Below are 20,000 nucleotides of genomic sequence, written 5' to 3'. Positions count from 1 at the left end.
ATGGACTCGTATCAGGTGTTTATGCTTGCAGTGAAATTGCCATTTTGAACACAGAGCACAAAAACAATGATTTATATTTGATAACGATCGACGCATGATTCCGATGCACTGGGTTAGGGGGCCTTCAGTAATTACACGGGGATGGGCATGGGGACTCGTGGGGGCATATTTTGTGGAACAGACAGGCTTTATATCCCATGCCCCCCCCCCCTCCCTCCCTGTAATTATTGAAGGCTCCCTTATATATGCGACATACTTTTGTAAAATGACAGTTTCTAACCCAAAATACCCCAATGTCTTGATTACCATCATTTTCTTTATGGACTGGTCAGTTTCTTCGGTCATGGGAATTATAGCTTATTTTTTTCTGAACAATATTGTCTTTGACCCCTGCCCCCTCAGTAAAATCTTAGCCTTGAAAAATGATGGTTAAGGTTCTAGGTATATGCTCTTTTTAAGTTGATGTCAGTTTACGCATCCACTATTTCTTGCGAGACTTCACAATCTTCGTGATTTTATTATCTTTTTTATTTGAAATAAAAAATCTTCCTACCCCAACTATTCTAAAACTGAGTGTAACCGGAACCACACAACTTTTTTTTTTGGCCTCAGAGAAATATGAATACAATATACTTTTCCTACCAGCTTCGTCTTCTCCGAAGGACAATAAATATCTTGGATAAATTCCGGTAAGACCATTATTGCATATGTTGTTATCTCCCATACAAATGCTATGGTGATCCCACGTACCATTTTCGACGTTTTCCACTAATTTGAATAATTTTCTACAAGGAAAAAAAATAGACAACTGACAGGCTCGTAATTTATAGATGGCAACTACTGTAAGGTATACGTTTTTGTAAAGCCAATGACCGGGTGATTAAACTAGCGATTACTGTGGTTTCGAGGTTTAGGACAATTAAAACACAACCAATACAATGTGTCTGTCAACTTTTTAGCCATCACATTGATACCGTACATCAATGAACAAACCACTTTGGTGGTATACTTTATGCTGTAACGCACTACGACTTCAAGTTGTTTTCAGTTGTGCAAAAGATTTTCTTCAGTGAAGTCATCTAGTACTTGACCGCGTCTGGAATACAGTACACATGTTGCCCCAAAACTGTGTTGTAAATTACTAACAGACAGGAAAACAGTTTGGTATTTTTAACAAGTCCAGACAGAGTTGATTTTATTATTCTATTTTTCAGTTGTTCTACTTATCAGAACACATTGTAGATTTGCTGATTAACATAATGTCGACTGCTAACAAATCCTATTCACTTCATTTTTTTCAGGAAATAAGGGGTCAAAGGTCGGGCACACGTGACTCAACATAGTTTAGGGCTAAATAGACACCCTTACCCTCTGTCGTAATCACCGAAGAAATATTGTCCAGCTAAATTAGGAGACTGACAACCACGGTAAACATAACCACCAATCACTGCCTTCCCTACTGAGTGGTCGTATACATGCAGTGGCTCAATATCTTCAGATGCAAAAAAAATCTCAAATTGTTAACATACAGACAAGTAACCAAGGAAACAAACTGGTTATATTAAAGATCAAAGACAGTCACAACATGAATACTTCAACGTGGGATTAATATTCGATGGATTGGGTGATTGAAATTATGCAAATTTTCATATGTATAGACACAAGTGAACATGTGAAGTATAGTGTGACTCGTTTTACTGCTTCTTATGAATAAAAAGAATCTCAATTATGTCAATTGACATTTCTACACTCACCCACCAATCAGTCTTCTAAGAAATGTACAATATGATTAATTCCCAAGATTAAAAGTTAATGTCCTTGTCTCTTCAGACAGTGACATTAACTTTTAAACACTAACCATCGAGGTCATCATTACACATATCGACGTCATAACAACTGTAACCCTCCTTTCCTTTCCAACCGTAGTTACCACCCTTGAGAACTAGGTCAATTTCTTCATAACGTCGGTGGCCCACATCGCCGGAGAAAATTCTCCCCTTACCATACGAAGTATGTCTATCACCCCTATCAATGGAACTTCTCCACAAACTACGAAAGCCATATGCAAATATTTCAGGAAGTCCGGTGGATTTGTTCACGAATGGGTTATCTGTAGGTATTGCATATGGTTTACCACCTTCCTCATGGTCCACGTCTATGCGAATAACAGATCCGGGGAAAGATTTCCTGTTGAACCCAACGGGGGATATATGTTAGACAACATTGCAGTATACGAAGTTAGGATTGTTATAATATAAATGCACGAATTGTTTATTTTTACTGTGTATTTTTCACGGCGGCCCACAGATGACAAAGGAACAATACATTTGTGGAAGAAATAATAAAATTTTTGAGAGCAAAATATTCAGTACAAGGATAAAAAATGGGTATCGTCCAAGGAATTGTGGGAAAACTTAACTTCCGCCGCCAATAAAATGAGTTTGCCGTGTGAAAAAGAATTTTGTCATGTCCAGAGAGAGTTTGTATGCAAAATAGTTAATATTATACACTCCCAAAGAATAAATTGTGCAGTTCAAACTAAATTGCGCCCTCAGAGGCAGAGAGTTGAACATATTGAAATTAAATGTAACTGTCATACCATCAAATTAAGTTTTGACTTGGAATTTCAAAGTCTGTTCTTGTGGTGTAACATTTTTGTACAAAGTATTAAAGTTTATTTTTGGGGAAAAAAGTTTGGGCCTCAAAAGGTAAAAATCCTGTTATGCAAATAAATTTTCTGCTCTTGGAAAAAAAGTTTTGTCTTACAAATTTGAACTTTTTGCTTTGATATTTCTATTTTGAACCAAAAAAATAATGTTTTGTCCTATGAAAGAAATTTTTTATCCTTGTACTGAATTTTTTGCTCTCAAAAATTTAATTATTTCTTCCACAAATGTATTGTTCCTTTGTCATCTCTGGGCCGCCGTAATTTTTTGCTATGCAATGAAATAAAATGTTTTAACGTTTGCCTTATCACTTCGACCTATTAAAAAACTATAGTATAAACCAAAATAAAAAAACATACGGATTTTGTCCATTTCCTTTTGGTCCCCATGGATCTCCAAGTGAACCTTTAAACTTTCCGCCATCACCAAGAAAGATGTATAGATAGCCGTCTTGAGGTCCGAAGATGAGCTGTCCGTCATTATGCATTGTGGAGTTTTCTGGTATATGCAACAACAACCTCTCAAAATCTGGATCTATTTTATTTTTATTACCCTGTGCCAACCTCCGTTCGGTGACAAAAACTCCTACATCGACCTTCTGAGACGTGTTGCTTGTTACATAAGATACAAACACACGTCCGTTCTCTTTAAATTGTGGATGGAATGCCAAACCACCCAACCCACGTTCATCACCTTGTGCTCGGCCACTTGAATAGTGAAGGTAGCTTGACATATCTAGGAAAGGTTCGTCATACTTCGTTCCGTTTTTGTCATATATGTACACGATCCCTCTTTGTTCTCCGACGAAAAATCTATGTGAGCCGTCCCCAGCGTGTGTGGCAATAATAGGCATTACTAGTGTACTTGCGACTTCTTCAACACACAGACATCCCTCACGATTTTCAACTGCCTCTGTCAGTTGCTCACCGAGCTCGTTATTGGCTAAAACGTCAGGATAGCAATAACCAACATCAATCGCAGCGACGAGGTTACATAAACCAGTGGCAGAACTTTGGGCAGCAGACAAAATCGTCGATTCTTGTACCATATACTCTATCACATGTTGACATTCATTATAAAAGTCTAAACAGTAATCAGTGCACAATCCAGGCAAGGGTGTCTTCGAATTGGTCGTTTCCAAGGCATATATATGAGATGAAAAGGGTGAACACTCCTGGCACAATATCGTGTGTACGTATTGCAGACAAATTTCGGAAAGTGTTCCTGTGTTGGAAAGTATTTCATCGTACTGTCGTTTTAGATGCTCATCGATGTCCTTAGTGCAGCAACCAACGTCAGTATATTGGGTACAAAATGATAAATCCTGTATGTCGACATAAGGGGGCAGATAATCCAGACATTGCGGATGTCCAGAGACCTCCAACGCTGATCGCATCACAAGAAATAGCAAGAGCGTAACCCGTATTCTTCTCGAATCAATCATGCTGACACTTGGGTTGACACTCACTTCTCCTTTAGAAAGCTGCTTGGTGATTAACTGATTCTTACGCTTCTCGATCGTCATTTTTATGTAAGCCTCAAACCAATTACGGTTAACGAAGTATGCAGTGAAATCACCTGTGGAATGATCATGAGTATATTAGGGTTTTCAAACAAATTTCGATCAGTCATGGTGAACATAATTAGTGTTTAGCCTAAGTGTGGAAACCATAGCAACATGCAAACTACACAAATACGGGGTTTTTTTAATGCCCGTTCCCTTGACTACCTGTTGCCGTCCTTGTCTTTTGTCTCATTGTCATGGCAAAATATATCGCCATGGCATTGTAGCACAACTGTAAGTTGCTGATGATATTTTAAAAGGTTTATCCATATGCCAACTCATTCTAATTGTTACCAATGCAATATGCACTACCATTTTAGTGTTGCTTTGTGCAGTTTCTTAGTTGCTGTTTGACTTTGTCATTGTTAAAAATATTTATCTACTTCCGTAATTAACCCTGACTTTGAAATATACACAATCGTTTGACTATTGCTAGAGGGCGTGATATTGGTGCTAGGCAAACATTGGATCATTTCTTAAATGTTTATCCACATACCTAACCATGCATTCCGTTTTTTATCTTTGCTGTACACATTACCATGACTGTTGCTATGGATGTTGTCATGTTGCTAGGCATATTTGGACACATCTTTGAACGTTTATTCACTTGCCTACCCATCACTGGTTTTATCTTTGCAATATACGCCATCATTTGGCTGTTGCTATTGGCGTAGTCTTGTTGCTAGGCACATTTGCATACAGTTTTTGAATGTTTATTAACTTGCCAACTCAACAATGTTGTTTATCTTCGCAAAATATACTGGCATTTGGCTGTTACTAAGGGCGTGGTCATGGTTGCTAGGGCCAGTTGCATCAATAAGTTTGAACAATATCTGCAGAGTAACTCCTCAAAAAACATCCCCACCAAATTTCAACCCCGCGCATTTAGACGGTCACCTAGCATTTTGCTAAACTCTTAACTCCATCTTTTCCATTCGCAAAGTTGTCCAACACAGGGATACTCTAATGAAGGAAATCAAGGGCAACTAGCTTTTACGTCAGTTTTGTAAAAAAAAAAAAAGTTGTGGTCTGGCCCATGTGTACAGTTAAACGTTTAGTCGCTACATTTCATTGTCGACTTGCTCATTTGAATCAACCAACAGCTAACCTGAGTGACATGACCTTTGCCCGTTGTCACCCTGGTTCAAAGTATTACCATCTACACCGTGTGTTTAAAGTCCATGAGGATATCAACAAACGTATACCGGATAGCTATAACGATCATTTGGTTCTTAAAAACCCAAAGACTAACAAGCATTTCTTTGGTAACTTGATATAGTCTGCAAACAGTATGACAAGTGAACAAGTGAAGAGTATATTTAAGCCGGAGCTGTTTGGCAACAAGGTTGCTATAGTAACTGGTGGAGGAACTGGTATTGGTCAGGCCATTGTAAAAGAACTGTTACATTTAGGTGTGTATTAGTTTGATCATTCTACTGAGAGGTTAGAAAGATGACGAGTACAGCTGAGGTAGAGTTAGGTCCCGAACAGTTTGTAGACACAAAATATTCATATAACATAAATAACCATATAATATTTGCTGCTATAAAGTTCAAAGTTCACATAGTGTACATTACGTCACCACACTGAACTATCACGTCATGGGCTTGACACTTTACTGAACAATAAATAGAGTGGGAGCCTCAGTAAGGATTCGTGAAAAAATAAAACTTATTGTTTGTGAATCCTAAAAAAAAAGAACCAAAAACCATGAATTATATAAACACCCCCCCCCCCCCCGCCACCATCCGACAATATTTAACACCACATGTAGTAAACATTTTCAGTTTCCCTCTTTCCCATACCATCAATTGATATAAAACACTTGAATTTGAGTTTATACATTTGTGGGCATAAGTTTTGCTGAATAAAAAGTACTCACCGTATTGTACTTAGTGAAGCATACTTAACCACCACTTGCAATTGTCTGGTGTTAAAGGGGTCATATGGACGATATGGTATTTATTTCGGATTTTTAATTTATAAAATAACTTTAGCAGGTTTTCCTATTCAGGGAAAAAAATATGAAATAACATAGACCAAGCCCTTACTTGTAACACAATAACTTGTAAGAAGCTAAAAAATTGCTGTGTACAAAGTTTGTTATTGTACGTTCATTTTATACATGTTTTAATTTGTGCAATTTCTTACAATACAAACAAGGACCTAGAATATGTTGTATCACAGTGTTTTTTCCAAGTAGGAAAACATGGTGGAGTTGTTTTATCAATTAAAAATCCAAAATAAATACCCAAATCTCTTATGGTCAGTAATATAATCATAGACCCTCCATGGAGGGTATAACTTATAAACAATCCCGGCGTTGACACATGTTATATTATATACAAGGACAATGACATGTCAACAATATGTAACAAGCAATGTCGAGAAAATCCTTACAATACAATCAACGGTTCGAACAATGGCAGTATTGTCAACATTGGGTATGTATCGACATTAGTATATTTTCACTTGAGTTTGGGCCACGCTTAAACAGATTTGTACAGCGTTTGCTGACTTGCAGTCATTTGTTTTAGAATGAGAGCACGTTGACCAGCGTGAGAAATTAACGTCCGTATAAGGTCGACTAATTCCCCACCGGACAGATTGTTTTGAGAAGGTTCTAGTCCTTATGACCGATTTAATTTTTTTCTTTTTTTAAACTTCGTTGAAACAGCTAAGATTTTCTTATTTTACCTAAACTCATTTGTTAATTAAACAGTGGTCCTTTCCAAAAGAGAAACTGAACAGACGGCCAGTGTAATTTGTATTCATTCAGTATACATAGTATATACCAACGCGAGGCCGAGTGTATCACTTGTGACCAGTATATCAGAGCCTCACTAGCTTGTTGCTTGTTGCCTTTTTTTGTGGTAAAAGAGATCCGTCTCCTAACTAATTTTATAAGATTTATGACTATGTCTGAACTCATTAAGATTTATGACTGTGTCTGAACTCATTGTACATTCAAGTATAAAGAACAAACTCACCTGTGGTCAATTCCGTCCACTGGGAGCAAAATATCGTCCTAATGTCCTTGAGTGTTCAATTGTCTACATGGGTCTAAATTGCCATTTTTAGATCCATGGATGTGAAGATATCCACTTTGTCGCGAGTTAAGTTTGCTTTTGAAGTTAGGCGTGTCTTAAAGAAAAGGCCTCGCTTTTCACTAAGGTCAACCATAGGACACAGACTTGTTGTCTGTGAATAGAATGGTGATCACTCTTATTGCGTCACTGGGTCGAGGTTTGAAAAAAAGTGCTTTTGTTAGGCGTGTCTTAAAGAAAATGCCTCGCTTTTCACTAACACAGACTTGTGTCTGTGCATAGAATGATAATCACTCTTGTGGAGTCACTGGGTTGAGATTTGAAAAAAAGTGCTTCGACCTAAACACAAACGAAATGTCCTCCGGCAGATTACCATATGTGATAGTCTGTACATAAATCACTGGGGAAAGAAAACAGACGTGCATGAAGGTCAAGAAGACAACGAATTTCTTAATATTGTTTTGCTTTATTTTTTTTTATAATTTAGGCTAGGATCGGTCGGGTTATTGCAAACACACATTTTTTTTTATTTGTCCCAAACCAGACATAAGAGTGTTTTGACTGTCTTGTTCTATTGTTGTGTGTGGGTTCAATCGTTGTTCAAAAACCTTGGGATGGTGGCGCGCGATCACGCGGAACAAGACAAATGTCATAACACGATGGAAATAGAGAGACATCTAGCCACTTTTACAACAGCAGATTTTAATCAGATTTGTGTGGGTTGTACTTTTATTACGACCAGGGAACTCAATAAAATGTGGTATTACTTTTAGTGGCACCATATACACGAATTTGTATCCACAAAATACAGGCAGCGAATTTAACGATTTATGTTGATTATTGCCATACCGTGTGCGTGTGGGACCCCCATATCCGGAGGTGATATTTTTATACATAGATTTTACATAGTAGTAGGGGTGATACATAGTAGATTTTACATTTTGATATTGAGTTCCCTTGGTGCTAAGAGCTTTTTAAATGCTGAAGTATTAAAAGTATCATCATTAATATCACAATTTCCTATATTCCTGCAAACGAAACACTTCAAAGCAAAATCCACAGTAATGTAGTAATGCCATAAACGTTGAATCATTATTCACAGTCACAATGAGGTAACGATCAGAGAAGTCAAGAGTTCAAGGGTCACAGGTAGTCGGTGCACTCACTTCGCTGAAAGACCCTGTCCCAAGGCCAACTTATGTAATCATTGTCTATATCCAAAAGCATATTACATACGTGGAAACAGCGACTGGATCTTGAGTCAGGCTCTAATCAAAGTAACAAAACTTTTTTCCGAGTATTCAACTTATTTATTATTTAATAATAACATGGTGGCTAATCCTAATCATGATACACATTTTCTATGACATATCAAATAATTATGATAATTATGTTTTAGGATTCCAGTAGGGTTATTTTCTAGACTGATATACAGGGGCAACTAAAACGTAGAATACTAGGGGGGGGGATAAGCTTATGAAATCGATTTTTGGTATTTAATAGGAAAACAAATTTTTTTTGTTTTCTTTTGCTTTGTTTTGTTTAGTTTTACCCAGTTTTGTTTTATTCTATTTTTTCTTTTCTTTTCTTTTCTTTTCTTTGCTTTGTTTTGCTTTGCTTTGTTTTATTTATTTTTTGTTCAACACGTATCATTTGGAGATATAGGCTTCATAACAAGCTAGATACAATTAGCGAAGCTAGGCAGATATGTATGAGGGTTTTTTTACGCATGAGTAGCTGGGATATATTGCCAAACTCAGAAATGGAACTTCTGTGCCTTTTCCTTGATACAAATAAGTTGATATTTCAAAGTGTATTAAGACGCGAAATGGAGCATAAAATGTACTTGTGCACAGCACAGTGTATAAGAGAAAACAATAGCGCCAATGGTGTTGTAGCACTACTTAGTTTTTAAAAAATGTTTACCCACATGCTGATCCATGCTAGGTATAGGTGTTCATTTGCTGAATGACTATCCAGTTGCCTAGCCAACCCTGTTATCTTTGCAATATAAACGATCATTTGGCTGTTGCTATGGGCGTGGTCAATTTGCTAGACATATTTGCATACATTTTTTGAATGTTCGTTCACTTGTCTATGAATCCTTGATGTTATCTTTTCAATATACATGATCATTTGGCTGTTGCTATGGGCGTGGTTTTGTTACTAGGCACATTTACATACATTTTTTGAATGTTTATTCATTTTTTGAATGTTTATTCACTTGTCTATTAATCCGTTGTAATCTTTGTAATATATGTGAGCATTTGGCTGTTGCCATGGGCGTGGCTTTGTTGCTAAACATATTTGCATACACTTTTGGAATGTTTGCTCACGTGTCTAAGAATCCCTGTTATCTCTGTGAAATACACCACCGTTTTGCTGTTGCTATGGGCGTGGTCATGGTTGCTAGATATATTTTTTGAATGTTTACTCGCTTTGCAGATGGTGTTGTTATTAGAGCAAACTATGCTGCCATTTGGTTGTGCTAAGGGCGTGGTCATGGTTGCTAGGGCCAATTGTGTCAAAATAGTTTGAAGAAAATCTGCAGAATAACAGCTCTAGAAACATCTCACCAAGTTCCAGTCTTATTGACCAAATACTTTTTGAGATATTAGTTTTGGACCAAAATTCACATTTTACACCTAAGTTACATATCACTAATGAGATCATTATATATTTCTTCACATATACACCCAAGATGCATCCCATTAAATTTCACCCAAATCTGCTCAGTAGTTTTGGAATTAAAGATTTTTGAACAAAAAGACACGTTTTTATACCTAATTTGCATATCACTGAAGTGATCGCCATGTCGTGAACAATTCTGAATCTAAACACCAAATGAATGTTCACACCAAATTTCAGGCCTATTTGCCCAACACACACACACACACACACACACACACAAACACACACACACACACACACACACACACACACACACACACACACACACACAATAACATAAAGGTGAATTGAAAATATTCTGTTCAATGGTTGTATCAACGTGACACTGCATTGTTTTCTAGGTTATTTAAGAGGTCATGAGTAGTATATTGGCTATCAAGGCACACTTCCCTCTATGTGTCGTATGTATGTCGTGTATCAACTTGAAAGCTTACGTCATCAGAATATACAGACTATTAAAGACAGGGAAGTTGTAGCAACATGGCTCAACAAATGGCCTGGCTCCTTGTTACTGTTCTGTCAGTGTTGATTTTCAATGCTAAAGCCGATTGGACAAACACTGTTCCTGGCTTTAAAACGAGAATAACGCAATCCGGGCTGAAGTTCAGTAAGTACTATTCCTTTAATAGTTGTGTAAACTTCATATCGAATTAGTATAAGACTTAACAGTGTACACTTAAACCAGGTAACAGGGTGTTCTTTGTGGTATATATCATTACTCACGAGTCTATTTTCTGTATGAACTCAACGATAACTACTTTTGAAGTAGATACAGTTTAAATGTATAAACTACGTCCTACAGGAAAGGTTGAAATAATCATAATACTTATATATTCCAGACTATGAAAATTTTATTTCGTAAATTTCTTCACATAACAAGCGACGGTCAAAGGTCAATTTGAACAGTCGCTAATAACGTACATCCGGGTTTATAAATAGTAACCATACGTAAACACGGAAGACACAATCTGAAGGACAAACAAAAACAGAACTTGACACATTTTTTTTTATTTCACCAATTTACAACTACGATGATTTGATAACTTTGTGAAATTTTAAGAACAATGAATTTAAAATGTATTCGTAGTACTGATGATATTTTAGGAAAAGGATATGGGTAGTAGATGCAAGAGTACGTTTAACTCAGTTTGTGTGTTACATTACAGTAGAAAACATCAGGAATTATGTCACTCATAGAAAGTGTTCAATATTTTCCTGTACACTCACGAGTGCCTGTGTTTGTTTTGGCTTTCAGTAAATGACATTGGAGTGGAGCTCTTGACACAGGACATCAAGGGCGAATCTATCCCCGACATCAGCGGGACTGCGCATGTCTCAGTTATTGGGAATGTAGACTATACTGTATCAAAGTAAGCCAGTATATTTAATTGCATTTCAAGGGAAGTCAAATGTTTAGCAAATGTATTCCGAAATCAATATCATGAACAATTCAAGGCACGGTCGCTGTATTTTTTTGGAAGGAATCCTTTTTCATAAATGTTAAACTCAGTGATGCATGCACCATAAGGTATTCCTGCAATATAGGCGAGTTCGTTACAGCTCACTTTCATTATAGGTGAAATCTACATATATACAGCGCTTGTGGACTTGAATACTTTCACTAAAAAGTTTTAATAATCTCTTTACAGCCGATGAGTTCTTAGGATTGTCATCCTATTCGAATATCAATGTAAATACAGTGTGTGGGTGTGTAGCACGCTTGTACCTGCGTGCGTGCGTGTGTATATATATATGTGTGTGTGTGTGTGTGTGTGTGTGTGCGTGCTCGCTCATGTGCGTGCTTGTTAATAAATGCAAACTAAATATTCCTAGTATGATCTGCATCAATTTATTTTTTTTAAATTCTCAATTGAAATAAAATGTAATTGTTACAAGCATTAGTCCAAGAGATCATTGAAAACAACGTGCACTGGAGATGACAATCTCGCAAAACACTTTTGTTGAAACGAAACTGGCAGGTTTTTTTTCAGAAATATCAATAAACTTAGATTCGTTATATTTATTTTACCTTCGTTCTTATCACTGTTTTCAGTATGCGTATCACGGGGTTTTCAATACCAACAACTTCCTTAAAAACAGCACCAGGTGTGGGTTTACAGTTTACCGCCAGTGGGGGCGCTGTTTCAATTAATGGTGCCGACTGGCGTTACAAGTACAAGAAGGGATTGTAAGTATGATGGGTCGATAAGGGAGACACGAAGTTGAGTATCAGCGTTATTTATTTCTACTGTCGTAGAAGAACTTTTCGAAAAATTGAATTTTAGAGGAAATATTTCAAATGAGACATTGGTTAATATAACAAAAAAAAAGAATTTAAATTAAAAATGAATTTACAAACAATTTTAATAAATTGAATACTTAATATCGAGACTGGTTATTATATCAAGAAAGTTTGAAATGTCAAAGCTCTATAATGAATTGTACTGTCAACTTTAAAGTAATAATACAAGTATTCTCGACAGCCGCGGTGAATATTCCGTTCTTACGAACCAATTACATTCATACCTTCTGTTCGCACGGACCAATCAGATTCTCTCATGTTTTTTACTCTGAGGCTCACGAACCAATTGGATTTATGCATTTTAATGACTCTGATTTTCAAAATGTCATGCTGTTTCTTCCACAGTGTCAAGATAAGCGACCACGGTACCTTCGATGCAACAGCAAACGGACTGAACCTTAAGTTGGCTGTTAAGTTGGGCAAGTGCACTTAAATTACAACATTAATGTACGCACTAAACTTTGGCAAAATAAAAATAATCACGTTTTTCCAATAACTCGACAGACCATAGTTTAAGCCGCCAACCCGTTAGAGTTAAAAAGAGAACTTCTTTCCCATCTGGACTTACATGAACGTGTGTTTTCTTTCCCCAATGATGCCTATACATGTTTCATAAAACCATCACAGAAATGGGTATTCTGACCGGCAATTCGTTTGTTAGAGCAACATTTCCCCTAATTAAAATCCCCTTACACTTCTGAGGGCATGCTATGGGAAACACATTTAATTATTCTGGTCGCCTTATCAACAATATATATATGAATTAGCCTTATAAAAGTACTTGTAACAGTGATTTCAAAGTTTACTTTCTTTTACATAACGTAAATAAATGCATTATTTTTGTTGGTATTCATCGCTTTTGTCACTTGATGATCAAGATTAGTATAAAGTTCGTAAAATATAACTGATAGACGTGTACGTCAAAGTTATCATGGTGAAAAGTGGTTGCAGTTTAAAAACCAAATCAAGCGCAAAATGATCCTGCCAGATAAAAACAAAACGCTCTTAACTTAGCATATATTCAGATATCAAATGATTATTGATTTCACTTCCAGGCAAGGACAAAACTGGTCGTCCAACTATCGCTCCTGCAGGTTGTACAGGCGGTGTCGGTTCAATCAAAGTTAAATTTCACGGTGGTGCAAGGTTTGTATACTTCCATACTTAAGACATAGATTTACGTATCTTCAGATCTTTTTTGTATGTTGAAGGGGCACTTCTGAATCATATTGAAAAAAAAAGTGCCCGGATAACACAGCCTTTCAAAAAATGGTTCCAAAAACCGATGAATACAGCTTTTATTAATTAACTGATGATTCCTATGCCTTTGTAAGACAGACATAGTATTGTGTACAGGTATATGTATACATTTATATATATTGCCTCTAAATTAAGTAAGGTCCACCTGTCACGGACTGTCTTTTTTAATGTCCCTTCTACGTATACCTGGATCCGGACTAAAGTGGGAAAGTCCTCAAACCACTGTAGTTGCTTGAACTTCTGCTAAGTACTACCCATCCATTTAAAGTTAGCTTGTCATCACGTATCATATCAGTATTACATGTAAATGTATGTTTATCTGATGTCACTGCAAATTAATCCTCTCTTTTTAAAACAGCTGGTTATACAATTTATTCTCTGGATCAATTGAGAGCTCTATGAAGAAGAGTCTGAAAGACAAGGTAGGTTACTTTATAAACGGTCTATATGTTTCTTGTCATTCAAGCTACAAGTTCGTCTCGGTTACCCAGACTCGTCGTTGAGGGCTCTCGTTTAATATATGTGAGGCTGCTGCCATATCCATATAAGCGAGACCCCTCAACGACGAGTCTAGGTAACCAAGACTACAACACATATCAAAAAAGAAAGAAACTGTAATTAAAGTAAATTGCTCATGATTATTGTTTAAAACAGATTTTTTTAATAGCATCGATATGGCTTGAGACTTAATCATAAATTTAAAAAAAAAATAACTTGAAAACTTTTACAACACATGTTTAATTCTCTAAGATTTAGTTTTGTTTCGTCCAAAGATATGCGATGTGATAACTCAAGAAATCAACACCCGTGGTGCCGAGGCACTCGCCGCCCTGAAGCGTGAGTAATATAAAATATATCTGATGAGGCCAATTATCATTATGAATAGTTTTTGCTTATTGAATTTCGTTTACCTGATTTCTATGAACGAAGTCTCGACCATTTGATCAATTATTCAACCATTTTTCTCAATGTGGAGACTTTTATTTCTGATTATATCTCTTCAGTTTCCATGGTAACGTATTAGGTATTTCAGTGATTCATAATTATCTATTTTACGATGGGTTTGTCTCTTTGTTTCTGTAGTATTTCTTGCTGTAGTCGTGCTAACAACTCGAATATTGGTGTATGTATTCGTTTCTTAGAATAAAGCACAATATTATGGTGCTATAACATCCAACTGTTGATTTCTAGAAGTGTGATAACCATGGTAATGTTCTTGATTTGCCTTTTGAAATATATTCTGGCAGCAGTCCACGAGACTGGTGGTGCTGCACAAAACTAAGACGAACTCCCCTTTTTATTATTCCATAGTTAAAACCCCGGTTGGACCATACACTGAAATCGACTATTCACTGGTTGCAAATCCTGCGTTCGATACCTTGTATCTGGAAACCTCTCACAGGGTAATTATGGACGTTCTTAGTAACCGCATTGCATTGTTATGGCGCTGTTCAAATAAATTTGGCAAACTAAAGACCATTGACATTGACTTGTTAAAATTTCAATATACCGTCATGTCATGATTTATATATTATTTTCATTGCATTGTAACCTTTGACCTAAAGGTGAATGTAGATTTGCCAATGTTGTCTCAATGATAGTTAATTACTTGGTTGTAGCTGAGTCTTCATAATGAAATCGTTAGAGTGGCCAGCTTGGAATCTCTAAGTTCTTGGTTCGAGCGTCACTGCTGCCGTTTTTTCTGAATGGTAAGAATTGAAGCCTGAGAGAAGATGCCCTTGTCAACCAAACGTGAGTGAGTGATGCCCAAATAACTAGATGGCATTCGTTGTCTTCCCTTTTCAGGGTGAGTTTTACCCAACAGGCAAGTTTGATAAGGAGGCACCTATCAAAGTTCCAGTAATAGAGACCAAGAATGCTACAAGTAAAATGGTGTATATGTGGATCACTGATTATGTTCTTAATACTGCCGGCTATGTCTTCCAGGAAATTGGAAAACTGACTTATAATATAACAGATGATATGGTTAGTATAGTGAAAATGATTCATTCTCTGATGTAAACCTGGCCGATTGTATAATGGAGTTAGGTTTTGTACCTAATGTGTAGATCATAGAGTTAGTTTTATATTTGTAATCGATTATTGTTAATCCTTTCCTTTCCTGATTAATTGATTGATTGAGAGAGAGAGAGAGGAGAGAGAGAGAGGGAGAGAGAGAGAGAGAGAGAGAGAGAGAGGGAGAGAGAGAGGGAGCCTGAGAGAGGGGGAGGGGGGAGGGAGGGAGGGAGAGAGAGAGAGAGAGAGAGAGAGAGAGAGAGAGAGAGAGAGAGAGAGAGAGAGAGAGAGAGAGAGAGAGAGAGAGAGAGAGAGAGAGAGAGAGAGAGAGAGAGAGAGCGAACGAGCGGGCTGGCGGGTGAATGGGTGGGTGGCCGATGTCTGGCTGGCTGGCTGACTGACTGGTTGACGGCTGACTGATAGATTGATGTTTTGTTTGTTGCTAACTACCTCGATCAATTGAACGAGATAACTGAACGATGTTAAGACATTCTTTGAAAGATACATACATCTACAGATTGTCAGTTTGTAATTGGATAATTGGCTAGCTGCTACTTTCATGGTATACATATACTCGTTTACGAATTAATAATTTCAATAATTAATATTAAATTCAAAATTCAACAATGATTGTATTTTTTCAGATTCCACCCACATCACCATACCATTTGAATACAACCGACCTTGGCATATTAATTCCTCAAGTAAGTCGTTATATTATGTTATATTATGCTCTCTTCGGCTACACACTCGGTTATTGTCATGTCAATGTACCAACATCGCCTGAACACAAACTAACACAGTATATTCTTTTGGAAAAAAAATAATTAAAAAAAAAAAAAAAAAAAAAACTAACACAGTATCACGTGCGTTACCAACCGCCCTCTACGTTATACAGTTACTCACTCAAGCGTCTAAAAATATATGAAAAACCTGTTGTCAGTTTCTCACATCAATTCTCTTAGCAGCACCACATTTTCGACCCACAAAGCAAAACACTGATCTCATTGTAATATAGGAATTACTAGGGACAGCGAAGGAAATTGTGGGGCGATGCACCAACGATTTTGTAGGGTAGAGGCTTACTCAAAGCATGTGGGTAGACTAATTTCTAGTGCGTACACTCTGAGAAAGCTTTAATTTTCATACACATGGTGGAATCAGTCTGACTTGAACAGTATAGATATTGGAATACTGGAATACAAAGAGATCTGGAAAAAGACCTATATGATCTTCAGATAGTTCTCTCAGCCAGACACGTAGTAGCCAGGCCATGGCCAGTTACAGTACAGGGTTAAACCTTACACGTATAATCTACTGAGCTATAACAACATTTACTAACAATTAAATGTTAAAATAAATATTGTATCTATATGTTCTGCTAAACATGAACATTATTTCGGCACGTGTTATTGTGTAGCTTGGACAAATGTATCCCAATATGTTGATGGAATTGGTCATTAACAGTACACAGCCACCTACGGTGGATTTCAGTGACGGAGGAGCAACTGGTACGCTATGGGGTGATTTGGATGCTTACGTCGTCATGCCCAATGGAACCAGGACGTTTGTATTTACTATCGGAATAGTAAGTATTGATGGTTGATTTAATAGCAAATATTATAGGCTGAAGATATCAATCTAATATGCAGCGATCTCTGTATAAGCTACCTACCTTTATATCACTGACGGCGTTTATCGAGTGAGGGAGACCACAACTGCATGAATCGTTATTTTGGCTTTACTTTTGATCTTTAATTAATAAGTCATTGGAAAAAAATATTATGCAGTAGATATCGGTATTGTGCCCACTGGAAAAGAAATCTTAACCTTATGGGTTATCCAAGTAATTCAATACATATCCGTTTAATTTGAAATGTTTGCGGTTTTTTTGTATCTTTACTCTAATGTAACATAACTGATGTTAACTGCCAAATTAATCTAAGTAGTGTTTTCATGTAAAGTTAGTACCATGCATGTATATGAAAAAACATATCCATTCACTCATGATAATGAGTTTTCAATTCTTATTTAGACAATAAGAGTATAATGAGAGACTCTATAATTCCATGTTTAGACTGTACCGTTGTCTTTTTTCAATCTATTTATTATAAAAACTAGATCGGACATGGCAATGGAACAATCGGCTTTTCATATCCTAATATCACTGGCAAGGTGACATCGATGAGGTACGTTTACGTTTTCAGATTATGAACCTGGCCGTCAATACATACATTATATTACAGTTAGTAGTTCATGGTCAAATGACCTCCCTCGGTTTGGTATTGAGGATCATCATTTTACATGCAGGCCTCCTATATTACTAATATTGACTGAACACCCCCCCCCCCACACACACACACACATACACACACATGTACATACTGCCATAGGTAACTCTGGCACCACATAACAAGGTGTGTGGTGTCATTGGTAAAAAGTAGACTCTCTCACAGTCCTCGGAGCATCGCATTGCTAAAAGGGTTGTTTTGTAAGCACCGATATATATATATATATATATATATATATATATATATATATATATATATATATATATATATATATATATATATATATATATATATATATATATATATATATATATATACTGCATAATATTGTACTCGAATATCCTGGTACTGTGCGCCCTCATCGACCGCATAGGTGTGTTATCGCGAAGCCCCGAGCTCGGGCTTCGCAGTAACATGTCAACGAATGGTTAGCCCTATATAGTCGATGAGAGCAAACTTAATGTATATAATTGACAAATTAAAATGATCAATCCATATATATATATATATATATATATATATATATATATGAGTGATGAAAGAGTGTAGGTTTAAGAGTTTAAATAATCAATTATGAACTCTAATTAGCAAAACAATAGTCAGTAAAATAGTATACAATAGATAATCAGGAATATTCACTGCAGGTCAGAGTTCAAATTAATGAGAATGTCTACAATATGTACAATTATCCAACTGGTCTCGCCATCTGTAGACAACTTGTCACTTTCTTTTGATGTGCTTTCATGTGTGAAAATTTATGTGCAGTGATTGTATCCTTGCATAGTAAATAAGTATTTTGGAAAACGGCTTTGAAAGCCCGGATATTGTATTTTATCTAAATTTGAAAATGTGTGTTTGCTGAGATCGGACTCAATTAGTTGCTATCTAGTCAACTACGTATACCCCTAACCTACTAGACTTCAGACCACGAAGTCTGAAGTCCTTTCTCGGCTTTCGAACTAATTACCCCCACCCCTCCTAGTATTCTGTATTAAGTGATCATCCCACTGTAGTTATATATTTACACTCCTGGACTGAATGATTATAATTATATTTTTCACATACTCATATTATGCTCATAAATATATTCTTCTATTGCCGGGTATCATCATAGTTGACAAATTATGCTTTCCGTTATCATTTCAGTGTTGAGATGAAATTGAAGAGGACAGACATCGGATACTTTAGTGTAAGTTAAGACTTACATATTGTATATTGCCAATATATTTTTTTAAAGTGTCTTCTCGTACGAAACTGTTGCAATCAAATGTTAGCGCTCACCTTAACTTTGAGTTTGCGTTATTAATATCGTATTAGCAATTGTTACACATCTTCAAATATTAAATTTCATGAATGCCTTTAATAAAATGGGTGATATTGAGATACATTTGAACCCATTCCATGATGCCAGGTACTGTAAAGGGATTGAGAAAATAAATGTTACGTTTAAGTTATTTTATGTTGTTGTTGTTGTTGTTGTTGTTGTTGTTGTTGTTGTTTTTAAATTATTTCTTACTTTCTCGATATTTATAACTAATCAGTTTATGGGAATTCTCAAGAGTCAGCGAACCTTTTTCATTCTGTTTTGATTACAGCTCCTTTTGATCAGACCAGCCATCAATATCTTGATTGACACCGGAGTAATACCTTACCTTAATGGTAGGCGTTTTTTCACTTGGTAATGATAACAATTCACAAAAATCTAGTCAGTTACATTCACGAACATAATTGACTTAGTTTGTACCCAACAACTATTACATTGGTAATTTTAACGAGACTTCAATAAGGCCACATTATCGAAACATTTTTTTTTTTAATTTTACCGAAAAATTGTCAAGATGTTAAACTCTTCCATGGCGTAGTTTGATATATTCCTCACCAGATATGCCCCTGTAATGTTGTTTGTAATTTAAGTTTAAACATTTATTTCTACAGAGGAGGGGAAAGAAGGATTTCCGATACCACAACTGGATGGATTAACCTTGATCAACCCAGCTGTCTCTTTAGGGAAGGTAAATGAATATATTTTAATAGTCATGATGTGTTATATATGTATTGGATGGATTACTCGATCGGTTACTCTCTGACACTCCCATGCCCCGTGAGAGGTCGATGGATTCTTATCAATCTGATTAAACTCTAATGTGGTGATAGCAGCTAGAT

General features: G+C 36.4%; 2 protein-coding genes across 9 annotated transcripts in view; one reads left to right on the top strand and one right to left on the bottom strand.

Moving 5' to 3' along the window:
* The window catches only part of LOC144447299 (HHIP-like protein 2), a 12,472-nt gene extending 4,974 nt beyond the window's left edge, over nt 1–7,498 (bottom strand). For 5 of the 8 annotated variants that reach the window (XM_078137222.1, XM_078137224.1, XM_078137223.1 and 2 more), the window contains exons 1-5: nt 7,221–7,498; nt 3,026–4,244; nt 1,859–2,187; nt 1,369–1,492; nt 643–785 (exon numbers count right to left, since the gene is read on the bottom strand). In XM_078137222.1, coding sequence (XP_077993348.1) covers nt 643–785; nt 1,369–1,492; nt 1,859–2,187; nt 3,026–4,191 — 1,762 coding nt within the window. In that variant the 5' untranslated portion in view covers nt 4,192–4,244; nt 7,221–7,498. Of the gene's footprint in view, nt 1–553; nt 786–1,368; nt 1,493–1,858; nt 2,188–3,025; nt 4,245–7,220 lie in introns of all 8 variants that reach the window. The other 3 variants (XM_078137225.1, XM_078137228.1, XM_078137227.1) reach the window with 1 other exon arrangement.
* A 2,938-nt stretch (nt 7,499–10,436) lies between these two features.
* LOC144447739 (bactericidal permeability-increasing protein-like) overlaps nt 10,437–20,000 on the top strand; it is a 10,306-nt gene continuing 742 nt past the window's right edge. The window contains exons 1-15 of the mRNA XM_078137818.1: nt 10,437–10,575; nt 11,224–11,338; nt 12,022–12,156; nt 12,616–12,689; nt 13,326–13,416; nt 13,889–13,952; nt 14,304–14,367; nt 14,842–14,933; nt 15,337–15,516; nt 16,191–16,250; nt 16,967–17,134; nt 17,668–17,735; nt 18,984–19,026; nt 19,433–19,496; nt 19,773–19,849. Of these exons, the coding sequence (XP_077993944.1) occupies nt 10,449–10,575; nt 11,224–11,338; nt 12,022–12,156; nt 12,616–12,689; nt 13,326–13,416; nt 13,889–13,952; nt 14,304–14,367; nt 14,842–14,933; nt 15,337–15,516; nt 16,191–16,250; nt 16,967–17,134; nt 17,668–17,735; nt 18,984–19,026; nt 19,433–19,496; nt 19,773–19,849 (1,422 nt within the window). The 5' untranslated portion in view covers nt 10,437–10,448. The remainder of the gene's footprint in view (nt 10,576–11,223; nt 11,339–12,021; nt 12,157–12,615; nt 12,690–13,325; nt 13,417–13,888; nt 13,953–14,303; nt 14,368–14,841; nt 14,934–15,336; nt 15,517–16,190; nt 16,251–16,966; nt 17,135–17,667; nt 17,736–18,983; nt 19,027–19,432; nt 19,497–19,772; nt 19,850–20,000) is intronic.

Source organism: Glandiceps talaboti, chromosome 16 (genome assembly GCF_964340395.1).
Source record: "Glandiceps talaboti chromosome 16, keGlaTala1.1, whole genome shotgun sequence".
In the NCBI taxonomy this organism is placed as follows: Eukaryota; Metazoa; Hemichordata; class Enteropneusta; family Spengelidae; genus Glandiceps; species Glandiceps talaboti.
Note: the sequence above shows the minus strand (reverse complement) of the source record. Positions and strands in the feature narration are given on the sequence as shown.